Raw genomic sequence first — 13,218 nt, forward strand, 5'->3', positions numbered from 1 at the left:
ACCAGCCTGAGCAAGACTGAGACCCTATGTCCACCAAAAACAGAAAAAAAAAAAACAGTCAGATGTGGTGGGTGCCTATAGTCCCAGCTACTTGGGAGGCTGAGGCAAGAAGATCTTTTGAGCTCAAGAGTTGGAGATTGCTGCAAACTACGATGCCATGGCACTCTACTCATGGTGAAAGAGTGAGACTCTATCTCAGAAAAAGAAAGTTGAACCAATTTAAACGTCCAGCATACTACTTTAGGGAAAAAGTTCAAAAGATGATCCCAGCTGCTCATAATTTCCAATTAATGAAAAGTCACCATAAATTGTAAACAAGGAGCTCTACAGGCTATTTGGACAAAATAAAGTACTGAAAAGCTAAGATCTAACACCAAACCAGAACAGGACATTTCATTCCTATGCAGTTGAAATGCATTAATGTACACAGTTATGATTTAATAAAAAATAAATAAACGAGAAGCAGCATTCAACTAGCAGAAAGGAGTACAGGAAAAAAACAAAACAAAACAGGAGGGAGAAAGGGGTTCCCTGAAGGATATCAGAGCTGGCAAATTATGAAAACAAGTTCATACCTGGGAAACATCTGCTGTTTTATAAAAGGTTTTTTTATCAAGACTTTTCAGGCTTCCGATAACACAAGGCAAATCAACTAGCTTAGCAGATAGTGAAACATCTTCCACCTGAACAATTGCACGCCGCTCGGCAGCTGAAGAGAATTAAAGATTAAAGTTGACATCTTCCCAATGAACTCTTAGGCCTCCAAAGATCTGAATAATGAAGACTTATGTGGCACCGACTAGTCTTTCAGTGAAACCTCCTATTACTCATAATGCTAGAGTTGTGTACACAATTAGTAACTTCCCAGAGAAAAGAGAGTATGAAACTCTTTTCTTCCCAGTTCATATCACTAGTTCAAAGTATCTGTTTCTGTTAACGAGTGTGAACTAAATACAAGTGAAGCAGTAAATATTTCATTCTCGTCCTGAAAAGCAAATTCCATCCGTTTAAGCCCATTGTTTTTAGAAGCATTCAATCCTGTCCCTGTATGTGGGTGTTTTCAAAAGGCTGGGTGAGAAAAGGGTTGACCCTAGAATGGTGCTAATGAGTCTCATGTTAAAAATCAATAGTTAGCATCACAAAGATAAAATTATATACAACAGCCATATACCGAAGTCTGAATCCTGCTCAGATGTCTCAAACATGAATGTCTTTTGACACAAGAGGACTTAGGTGTAATCTACATTAAGTGAAGAAAGAAAGATGCAGAACCATGTTTGACATAATCTTTTTGTGTGTGTGTGAATTAACTTTAAAAATACAGCATATAGAGAAATTATTTAAATTCTAGTATTATGCATAAAAATTTTGAAAGAAAACACAGGAAGAAATGGTTAATATTAGTTATGTTTGGAATTGAAGTTGGAGCACTGTAAGGAGAATTTCATTTCTCTTTTTGAACTTGTATGTTTTATTTGAATTTTCTAATCATAAACTTGTATTATCTTTTTTCTTGTTTTTTTTTGAGTCAGAGTCTTACTTTGTCACACTTGGTAGAGTGCAGTGGCATTATACCTCACAGCAACCTCAAACTCTTGGGCTCAGTGATTCTCTTGCCTCAGCCTCCTGAGTAGCTGGGGCTACAGGCACCCGCCACAATACCCGGCTATTTTTAAAGACAGGGTCTTGCTCTTGCTCACGCTGGTCTTGAACCTGTGAACTCAGGCAATCCACCTGTCTCGGCCTCCCAGAATTCTAGGATTACAGGTGTGAGCCACCGTGCCTGGTCCATCTCTCTTTTTTTTTTTTTTAATGTCAATAGGGTTAACTCAGTGGTGGGATTGTGGGCCACTTTTGTTTTCTCTTTATATATTTCTCTGTATTAATTAAAAAAAAAACTCTAACAAATTTTTATTTATTTATTTATTTATTTATTTATTTATTGAGACAGAGTCTCACTATGTCACCCTTGGTAGAATGCCCTGGCATCACAGCTCACAGCAACCTCAAACTCCTGGACTCAAGAAATTCTCTTGCCTCAGCCTCACAAGTAGCTGGGACTACAGGAGCCTGACGAAACACCTGGCCATTTTTTTGTTGCAGTTGTCATCGTTGTTTAGCTGGCCCAGACGGGTTTCAAACCTGCCAGCCTCAGTGTATGTGGCTGGCACTGTAACCACTGTGCTATGGGCGCTGAGTCTATTTATTTATTTATTTTTGGTTTATGTGTTTTAGGCAGAAAAGTCTTACATGAAAAAATTTATTTATTTTTGCTTTGGGAGCTTTTAAAAACTTAATATTTTAAATTGACAAATCATAATTATATTTACAGAGTACAATGTGATGTTTTAATATATGATACAATGTGGAAAGATTATGTCAAGCATATGAACATATCCTCACTTAACATTTTGGTGGTGATACCTTTGAAACTTACTCCTGGTTCATTTAAAATATATAGTATCTTCTTATGTCTGCATAGTATTCCATGGTATACATATACCACAATTTGTTAATCCATTCATGGGTCAATGGGCACCTGGGTTGCTTCCATGACTTGGCTATTATGAATTGGGCTGCAATAAACATTCTGGTGCAAATGTCTTGGTTGTAAAATGATTTTTGGTCATCTGGGCATATACCTAGTAAAGGAATTGTAGGATGTAAGCATTCCAAATTGTACATCAAATCAGCACATTGTAATCCATAAATGCATTAATGTACACAGTTATGATTTAATAAAAAATATATATTATCATTAACTATAGTCACCTGGCTGTGAAACAGATCTCAAAACTTATTCTACCTAGGCTTGGCGCCTGTAGCTCAGCGGCTAAGGCACCGGCCACATACACCAGAGCTGGCGGGTTCAAACCCAGCCCAGGCCTGCCAAACAATGACAACTACAAAAAAAAAAAAAATAGCTGGGCATTGTGGCGGGGGCCTCTACTCCCAGCTACTTGGGAGGCTGAGGCAAGAGAATTGCTTAAGCCCAAGAGTTGGAGGTTGCTGTGAGCTGTGATGCCATTGTACTCTACCAAGGGTGACAAAGTGAGACTCTGTCTCAAAAAAAAAAAAAACAAAAAAAACCTCCTTCTATCTAGCTGAAACCATGTACCATTTAACCAGTAACTCCTCATTATCTCTCATTTTTATTATTATTATTTTTTTTTTTTTGCAGTTTTTGGCCGGGGCTGGGTTTGAACCCACCACCTCTGGCATATGGGGTTGGCGCCCTACTCCTTTGAGCCACAGGCAGCGCCCACTCCTCATTCTCTGGATCCACCCCCCAGCCTCCAATCTGTGGTGACCATCATTCAACTCTCTACTTCTATGAGTTCCACTTAGTTTAGATTCCACATACTACGAGATCACACAGTATTTTGTCTTTGTGTGCCTGGCTTATTTTACTTAGCATAATGTCCTCTAACTTCATCCATGGTGTTCCAAATAACAGAATTTTATTCTTTTTAAAGGCTGAATAGTATTCCATTATATACACATACCACATTTTCTTTGCCCATTCATCTGTAATGGACACTTAGGATAATTCTGTATCTTGGCTACTGTGAATAATGCTGCAACGAATATGGGAGTGCAGATATACCTTTAACATATTGATTTCAACTCCTTTGAATATATTCCTAGAAGTAGGATTGCTGGATCATATAGTGGTTCTATTTTTTAGTTTTTGGAGGAACCTCCATAATGTTTTTCATAATGGCTATAATAATTTAAATTTTTGCCAACAATATGCAAATGTTTCCTTTTCTCTCCATCCTCACAAACACTTGCTATCTTTCTTCTTTTTGATAAAAGTCATTCTAGCAGGTATGAAGTAACATTTCAGTGTGGTTTTAATTTGCATTTCCTAGATCAGGTGCAGTGGTTCACTCCTGTAGTCCCAGTGCTTTGGGAGGCTGAGGTAGGAGGATGGATTGAGGCCAGGAGTTCAAGAGTGGGTTGGGCAACACAGTGAGACTCCATCTCTACTTAAGAATATTTTTTAAAGTAGCCAGGAGTGGTGGTGTGCACCTGCAGTCCTAGCTATTTGGGAGGCTGAGGCAGGAGTTTGAGGATGCAATGAGCTATGATCACACCATTGGACTCCAGCCTGGGAGTGAGACAGAGTGAGAAACAGAAAATAGAGTGGTGGCTCATGACTGTAATCCTAGCACTCTGGGAGGCCAAGGGGGTAGATTGCCTGAGCTCACAGGTTCAAGACCAGCCTGAACCAGAGTGAGACCTTGTCTCTAAAAATAGCCGGGTGTTGTGGTGGGTGCCTGTAGTCCCAGCAGCTCAGGAGGCTGAGGCAAGAGAATTGCTTGTGCTTAAGAGTTTGAGGTTGCTGTGAGCTATGATGCCACTGCACTTGACCAAGGGTGACAAAGTGAGATGCTGTCTCAAAAAGAGAGAGAGAAAAAAAAAAGAAAGAATAAATCAAAAACCAAAAATAAATAGGCTCAGTGCCAGTAGCTCAAGCAGCTAAGGTGCCAGCCACATACAGCAGAGCTGGCAGGTTCAGCCCAGACCTGCCAAACAACAATGATAACTACAACCAAAAAATAGCCAGGCATTGTGGTGGGCGCCTGTAGTCCCAGCTACTTGGGAGGCTGAGGCAAGAGAATTGCTTAAGCCCAGGAGTTGGAGGTTGCTGTGAGCTGTGATGCCACAGCACTCTACCCAGGGTGACAACTTGAGGCTCTGTCTCAAAATAAATAAATAAATAAATAAATAAATAAATAAATAAATAAATAATTTGTATTTTAGTGATGATCAGTGATACTGAGCATTTTTCATGAACCTGTTGGCCATTTGTATGTCTTCTTCAAAAAGTGTCTGTTCAGGCGGTGCACGGTGACTAATGCCTATAATCCTAGCACTCCGGGAGGCTGAGGTAGAAGGATCCCTTGAGCTCAAGAGTTCAAGACCAGCCTCAGCAAGAATGAGACCCTATCTTAACTAAAAATAGAAAATTAGCCAGCGTTGTGGTGGGTGCCTGTAGTCACAGGTACTCAGAAGGTTGAGGCAGGAGGATCTCTTGAGCCCAGGAGTTAGAGGTTGCTGTGAGCTAGGCTAATATCATGGCATTCTAGCCTGGGCAACAGTGTGAGACTGCCTCAGAAAAAACAAAGTGTCTGTTCATGTCCTTTTCCCATTTTTTTTTTTTTTTGAGACAGAGCCTCAAGCTGTCACCCTGGGTAGAGTGCCATGGCATCACAGCTCATAGCAACCTCCAACTCCTGGGCTCAAGCAATTCTCCAGCCTCTGCCTCCCAAGTAGCTAGGACTACAGGCACCCGCCACAACACCTGGCTATTTTTTGGTTATAGTTGTCATTGTTGTTTGGCGGGCCCGGGCTGGATTTGAACCCGCCAGCTCAGGTGTATGTGGCTGGCGCCTTAGCCACTTGAGCCACAGGTGCCGAGCCCCTTTTACCAATTTTTTAATTGGGTAATTTGTTTTCTTGCTATCGAGTTGAGTTCCTTACATGTTTTAGATTTTAACCTCTTATTAGAGGTATGGTTTGCAAATATAACAAGTTATTATTTAAAATAAATATATGTCACCTTTGTAAACAATGAACAGCATATTCATTTGTCGTTACTTTGGACATTCAGAAATCATAAATCTTGTATCTAGGAAACTACTAGCAATATGAAAATGCCACAGTTAACCCCTAAGTTCTTCCCTATACATACTATGATAATCACTCACCCCAAGTTGCATAATTCCTACTTTTTTTCCTCTTAAGAGGACTTAAGCTTCTCTAAACCATGAGTCCATCAAGAAATAAACCATATTATATTCTTTTTTACATCCTTAGTACCTAGTATAATGCCTGTCACATAGCAATCCCTTAGTAAATTATTGTTCAATGTATGCTGAATAGGTATTAACTACTTACGAGATAAGTCAATTTTTAGTTTATCCTTCATGGCGACACTTCCAGAATGTATTAAGCTCCTGACATTATAAGCTTGTTCCTAAAAAGGAGATAAATTGAAAAGTCAGGATTATTTTTATTTATTTATTTATTTTTTGCAGTTTCTGGCCTGGGCTGGGTTTGAACCCACCACCTCTGGCATATGGGACTGGCGCCCTATCCCTTTGAGCCACAGGCGCCGCCCGAAAAGTCAGGATTACTTAGTTGGCCGCTAACAGATATATCAAAGAAAAATCTCCCTTAAAAAAACTCTACACCTTCAAAATCTTAATAGCAATACCATATACAATGAGATATCATGCACTGTATAAATCAAGTCAGGATGAGGCTGATTCTAATCTCTTCATTGTCTTTTAGTAGTTACTTAATACCTTCTCTTAGCTCTACATTCCTACCTTTAACTGCTACCCTTCCGTTGCAGTGGCTAAAGAAAGGCTTAGCTTCAGTGTACCTGGCATACTAATTGGCATATTAACTAACCCTAATCGGGGAAATAGCTTTTTGAACCTCATCCTTAATATAGCTTCCTAGAGTAAGTAATGCACAAATACAGGTATCAGTGGGGGAAGAGACCCAAATACTTGTTGAGATGAGCTTCGACAGACTTTCATGGGGACAAATTTACAAAGAGATACAGGGCTGGTTCTTCTCACTTCCCCTTTTGAAGTGACAGAAAGGATTTCAGAACAGTCTTATCTTGGCTGTCCAGGGAACAGGCTGTGAGTATCTGTGATAAGTGACTGGGTCCATCATTGTCACAGCTATTTTGCCAGGAATCAACCCACATGATAGATAGTGTGTACAGAGGGGGAAAAACCTGCTGGAAGAGTGCACTCTAGGATAGGAATGCTTAATAGAACATGATTCCTGGGAAACAAATGGTGAGTTCGTATAGTCTAACTGAAACAGAAATGTTACAGATTACAAGGGTACATGTGAGATTTACTAAGTGTAGAATATGTCTTAACACAATAATTAAGAAAATGCTGTGAAGGCTATGTTAACCAGTTTGATGAAAATATTTCAAATTGTATATAAAACCAGCACATTGTACCCCATGATTACATTAATGTACACAGCTATAATTCAATTTAAAAAAAGAAATGTTATAGAATCCAAGGAGAACTATATTTATGCACTGAAGACATTTTCTCTGAGATATAAATGTTTCTTACCAAAGGCAGACGCAATATGAACTGGTTCTCAAGTTCATGAGGAGGTTCATCCTGAGTTTGACTCCTCTCTTGTGCTTGAGTTCATGGAAACAGAAAGCAAACAGTCACTAAAAACTCCTCTTGCTCCCTCTGCTGACCAATTCTGATAGTACTATTTAAATTATACAAACCCTTGCCCATAATCCTCACCGGAATGATATGTGTACAGTTACACCATACCTTACTTGACATAACTTGATTATTTCTTTTTCGAGACAGAGCCTCAAGCTGTCGCCCTGAGTAGAGTGCTATGACATCACAGCTCACAGCAACCTCCAACTCTTGGGCTCAAGTGATTCTTCTGCCTCTGCCTCCCAAGTAGCTGGGACCACAGGCGCCTGCCACAACACCCAGCTATTTTTTGGTTGCAGCCATCATTGTTGTTTGGTGGGCCTGGGCTGGATTCGAACCCACCAGCTCAGGTGTATGTGGCTAGCGCCTTAGCCGCTTGAGCCACAGGCGCCGACCCAACTTAATTGTTTCTAAAAGTCACTTTATTTCCCCTCCAATATGCATAGGTTTCCAAAAATCAATCCAAATTACTCATTTTTAGACAGTGTCTCACTTCATTGTACTGGGTAGAGTGCTCTGTGTCATAGCTCACAGCAACCTCAGACTCTTGGGTTCAAGCTATCCTCTTGCCTCAGCCTCCCAAGTAGCTAGGACTACAGAAGCCTGCCACAATGACCAGCTGGTTTTAGAGACGGGTTCTCCCTCTTGCTCAAGCTGGTCTTAAGACTCCTAAGCTCAGGGCAGCGCCTGTGGCTCAAAGGAGTAAGACGCCAGCCCCATATGCCGGAGGTGGCGGGTTCAAACCCAGCCCTGGCCAAAAACTGCAAAAAAAAAAAAAAAGACTCCTGAGCTCAGGCAATCCACTCGCCTTGGCCTCCCAGAGTGCAAGGATTGCAGGCATGAGCCACTGCACCCCAGCCTTGAAACATTTAATCTTAATGATATTCTTAGACTCTCAGGTAAAGGACTACAATTCAACTACAATATTCCTAGACTCTCAGGTAAAGGACTACAATTCAGCAACACAGTGGTGGTTACTTAAGCAAACTATAGGATCTCTGCAGGGAACAATGCAAACCAAAGGCTAAAATCAATCCAAAAGTGTTCTATGATGTCTTGAAGTAAACAAAAACTTCACTTCCAATTTTTCATCCACTTTAATGGACTGGTAGGAATTAAACAGTCCATAGGAGAGCAGGTAGTTTTTTAATGACTCTAGAAAAGCCAGCATCAGGGCAGTGCCTGTGGCTCAGTAAGTAGGGTGCCAGCCCTATATACCGAGGGTGACGGGTTCAAACCTGGCCCCAGCCAAACTGCAACAAAAAATAGCCTGGCGTGGGGCGGCACCTGTGGCTCAACGGAGTAGGGTGCTGGCCCCATATACCAGAATTGGTGGGTTCAAACCCAGCTCCGGCCAAAAATTGCAAAAAAAAAAAAAAAAATAGCCTGGTGTTGTGGCGGGTGCCTGTGGTCCCAGCTACTCGGGAGGCTGAGGCAAGTGAATTGCCTAAGCCCAAGAGCTGGAGGTTGCTGTGTGCTGTGACGCCACAGCACTCTACTGAGGGCGACAAAGTGAGACTTTGTCTCTAAAAAAAAAAAAAAGAAAAGCTAACATCAACAGTACTGAGCTACCTTTGGGAAAAATTAGAAGTTCAGTTCTTATGGCTAGACTATGTATGTGAGTACTCCTAACTTCATGGAATGATGCATTCCTGAAAGGGTAGTGTGGATAGAACTTAAACTCTGATTTTGATTTATTCATCACTAACATTTATTGCATGCATTCTATGTGCTTGGCACTACATTGAGTACATTAATGTACATTAATGAAGTCCATACTTCATTTAATTCTCACAACTACCACTTTTTTTTTTGTAGAGACAGAGTCTCACTTTATGGCCCTTGGTAGAGTGCCGTGGCCTCACACAGCTCACAGCAACCTCCAGCTCCTGGGCTTAAGCGATTCTCTTGTCTCAGCCTCCCGAGCAGCTGGGACTACAGGCACCCGCCACAACACCCGGCTATTTTTTTGTTGCAGTTTGGCAGGGGCTGGATTTGAACCCACCACCCTCGGCATATGGGGCCGGCGCCCTACTCACTGAGCCACAGGCGCCGCCCACAACTACCACTTATTTAAAATGCCCCTAAAGAATATTTAAAGTAACCCTAAGATGGATCCCTTTGTTAAAAAGAAAAATAGGCCAGGCACAGTGGCTCACACCTGTACTCTGGGAAGTCAAGGAGGGTGCATTTTCTGAGCTCACAAGTTTGAGACCAGCCTGAGCAAGAGTGAGACCTCATCTCTAAAAATAGAAAAAAATAGCCGGATGTCATGGCAGGTGCCTGTAGTCCCAGCTATTTGGGAGACTGAGGCAAGAGAATCACTTAAATCTAAGAGTTTGAGGTTGCTGTAAGCTGTGACGCCATAGCACTCTACCAAGATAACAAAGTGAGACTCTGTCTCAAAAAAGAAAAGAAAGAAAAAAAGACATCTGGTAAAGTGAATAATCTCTTCTTAGTTAATCTTTATTTGACAAATTATAATTGTATATAATTATGAGGGTATGTAGTAATGTTATGATAAGCATACTGGGAGAAACGATTGAATCAAGCTAATTTGCATATTCATCATCTTAAATACTTATTATTTACTTTTCCCATCTAACTGCAACTTTCTACCCTTTGACGAGCATCTCCCCATTCCCCCAATCCTCCAACCTCTAGAAACCACCATTCTACTCTCTGCTTCTGACTTTGACTGTTTTAGATTCCATATACAAGTGAGAATATGTGTGAATTTTTTTTTTCTTCCTCTGATTGGCTTATTTCACCGAATGATCTCCAGATTCATCCATGTTACTGCAAATGACAATTTCATTCTTTTTAAAGGCTGAATAATATTCCATTGTGTATATATACACGACATATTCTTTATCCCTTTACCCACTGATGAACACCTAGATTGATTTCATAACTTGGCTACTGTGAATAATGCTACAATGAATGTGTGCGTGCACATATCTCTTTGACATACTGATTTCAAGTGCTTAGAATATATACTCAGAAGGAGGATTGCTAGATCCCATGTTAGTCTTTAACCTTATTTTCCATCTATTTGGGATGAATTTGTAGTAGCTTGTATTTTGGGTATTAGGGCCCACACTTCTTCTGAGGAAGATTTTTCTCAAAGGTTGGAAGAAAGCAATGTACATATATGAAATCTGACTATGCTATACTCCAAGTTATAAGACTTTATACCTTGAGTTAGAGTAGAAGCTCCAGTTCAGGTACAGTCCCTAATAGTCTGTAAACCATTAACTGGACTCTAAGTTTTAAATTTGAATTTCAATTAAAAATACTGGAACCTTTTTTTTTAAACACATATAAGTGGGTTTGGGAGCCTATTAGGGTAAAATCATTCAGCAGTTATGATTTCTATCCTTTAGCATAACTTCAGAAATTATTAAAGAGGCACAGAAAACACAAAGAAGTCAGCAGTGGAAAAGCAGACAACCTGGGATGGGGGGGCGTTTGCATCATTTGTGATAGTTATTTCTTCTTGCTTCATACAGTTCTAAATACATATGCACACATGCATACATATACATAGAAATACAAAAACGAAATGTGAGTGCAAGAAAAAAGTTAATTAAAATAAATCAGTGGAACAAAAAATCTGGAGCTGGGCACATTGCCTAAGGAACAGAACAGAGTAACTAACACAAGGGTGGGAAACAGATTATTTGAACAACTAGCTGCTAAGCAAGATTTTATCAGATCAGTAGTAACTTTTAGATTTCTCAGCAGAACTAAGACTAGGGCATTTTGTTCATTGCAAAGATTTTTTGGCAACTCTTCTTTTATCAAGGAAAGAATTTAAGAACTGAAACTATTTCAAAGTAGTTGCTTGTACACAGAGCTGATAGAAGGTCCTGTGGGAGAGAAGGTGGCTAACCTTGGTTGATATGAGTTTTAATTATTTTTTACCCAAAGCTTGTACACAGAGCTGATAAAAGTTCCTGTGGGAGAGAAGGTGGCTAAAATAATTAAAACTACTTTTTAAAATTTGTTACCTGCATTTACCCAAAGAACTTTTTGTATGGTGTTTACTATAGGAAAAAAAGCATCAACTTCTTTTCCAGCAAGCACTCTTTGATACCAAATTAAATTAACAGGACCACTCTCCACCATTCACTCCACCTTCATCTCGATTTAGCTCAATTACAATTGGGGGAATTATAACTAGCTGGAGGGCTTCTGGCAGCATGCTCTAGACAGTGCAAGTCAACGCAAGCTTAAATTGGTACTTGTTCAAGTTCACAGCCTTCGGGTCCAAATTAGAGACAGTGACCCACTGCATCCTTATCCCTGGGGCTCTAAGCTTCCAAGGAGAAAGTTCAGTTAGTTCCTGGGCTTTGATCCCGTTTCCCTTGAAAACCTAACCTCAGGGCCAAACGGGGCACAGCCTTAGCGCCTCAAGGTGCAGGCAGGCTAGGGAGGGCGGTGGGGAGTGCTGTCCCCCCGCGCTGACCGGGTCCGGGGAAGACTCACCTGCTTCTCCGAGGACTCGCGCCGCCATGGGAAAGGCTGTGCGGGCCGGGAGCCGTGTCTCTGCCCTGCGGGTTCTGGGGCGGCCCCGGCAGGGACAGGTAGGAGCGGCCCGCGCCCGCCCCTCCCCGCCCCGCCACGCCTCCCCAGCCGCCCAGCAAAACTGACAGACCGGCAGCCTCGAGGTCTCGCCACGTGTGGGGCGGGAACATTTGAAAGGCCGAGCGGGGAGGGCACGCGACGGTCACGGAGCTCGGGAAGCAAAACCGAGGCTCTAAAACAAGTTACCGTTACACAGCGGCGATCTCCAGGGCCCCAGAGGATTTTTACCAGTAGACAGTGATATTTGCAAAAGGCCCGACACATTTAATTGCTCCTCAAATCTGTTAGGTTGGACAATTTGTCCCTTGGTGAGGCGACCTCACATACTGACAAATACACTGCCGCATAAACCCACTAAATAACTACAACCCAGGCCCAAAGTACTCTAGCATGATTAAACTCTCCCCTCTTCTTAGCACAGTCACTATTTTACATCTTCGTAAAGGGTCACGAGCCACTCTGAAAGGGGGCTTGCCGAAACCGGGGTTGCAGTTCTGATAAACTTCCAAAGAAAATCCTTATGAAAAAAAGAGAACTGGCTCTGCGCCCGCGGCACGGTGGTTAGGGCGCCAGCCACATACAACGAGGCTGGCGGGTTCAAACTCAGCCCGGGCCAGCTAAACAAATGCAACTGTAAACAAAGAAAAAAGAAAAAGCCAGGCATTGTGGCGGCACCTGTAGTCCCAGCTACTTGGGAGGCTGAGGCAAAGAATTTAAGCCCAAGAGTTTGAGGTTGCTGTGAGCTCTGACGCCACGGCACTCTACCAAGGGCAACATAGTGAGACTGTCTCAAATAAATAAATAAATAAATAAATAAAGAGAGAGAGAGAAAGAACAAACAAACACACAAACAAAAACCTTAAAAAACACTTACGTGTCCCTTCTGGTAAGTTTCCTGGAGTTGCAGCGGCGGCTCGGGCTCCATTGTCGGCATCAGTTGGAGCACCTTCGCTGACAGGAATTGGGGCATCTTGGCCGACGGGAATGTCGCCGCCTTGGCTGTCAGGAAATTGGACGCCGTCTTCTTCGGCAGTTTCAACAATGCTGACACAGGCACTTTCAGCTCCACGGGCACTACGAATTTGGTGCTCTTCGTAGATAATTATATCTGGTGTCGTAGTTGTCACTGTTGAATCACTTTGTGAGGAATCGGGGAGCTGTACCTCAGGGCGCTCCATGGTCCGGTGTCGTGGGGATTGTAAAATGGCTTCCTGTTTAGTCACGGGATCTGTAAAGTTCCAGAACGTTCATGAAATGATGATGTCAAAGGTATCTTCTTTGAAGGCATAAAGTAACGGCCAGGCACGGTGGCTCACGCCTGCAATCCGAGCACTCCAGGAGGCTCAAGCAGTCGATCGCTTGAGCTCACAAGTTCCAGACCAGCCTGAACAAAAGC

General features: G+C 42.0%; 1 protein-coding gene across 1 annotated transcript in view; it reads right to left on the reverse strand.

Moving 5' to 3' along the window:
* The window catches only part of TAF7L (TATA-box binding protein associated factor 7 like), a 28,119-nt gene extending 15,119 nt beyond the window's left edge, over positions 1-13,000 (reverse strand). Inside the window, exons 1-6 of the mRNA XM_053579051.1 lie at positions 12,697-13,000; positions 11,724-11,994; positions 11,160-11,191; positions 7,122-7,195; positions 5,908-5,986; positions 576-709 (exon numbers count right to left, since the gene is read on the reverse strand). Of these exons, the coding sequence (XP_053435026.1) occupies positions 576-709; positions 5,908-5,986; positions 7,122-7,195; positions 11,160-11,191; positions 11,724-11,994; positions 12,697-13,000 (894 nt within the window). The remainder of the gene's footprint in view (positions 1-575; positions 710-5,907; positions 5,987-7,121; positions 7,196-11,159; positions 11,192-11,723; positions 11,995-12,696) is intronic.
* Between the last annotated feature and the right edge of the window lie 218 nt (positions 13,001-13,218).

The sequence above is a fragment of the Nycticebus coucang genome, chromosome X (genome assembly GCF_027406575.1).
Source record: "Nycticebus coucang isolate mNycCou1 chromosome X, mNycCou1.pri, whole genome shotgun sequence".
Taxonomy (NCBI): domain Eukaryota; kingdom Metazoa; phylum Chordata; class Mammalia; order Primates; family Lorisidae; genus Nycticebus; species Nycticebus coucang.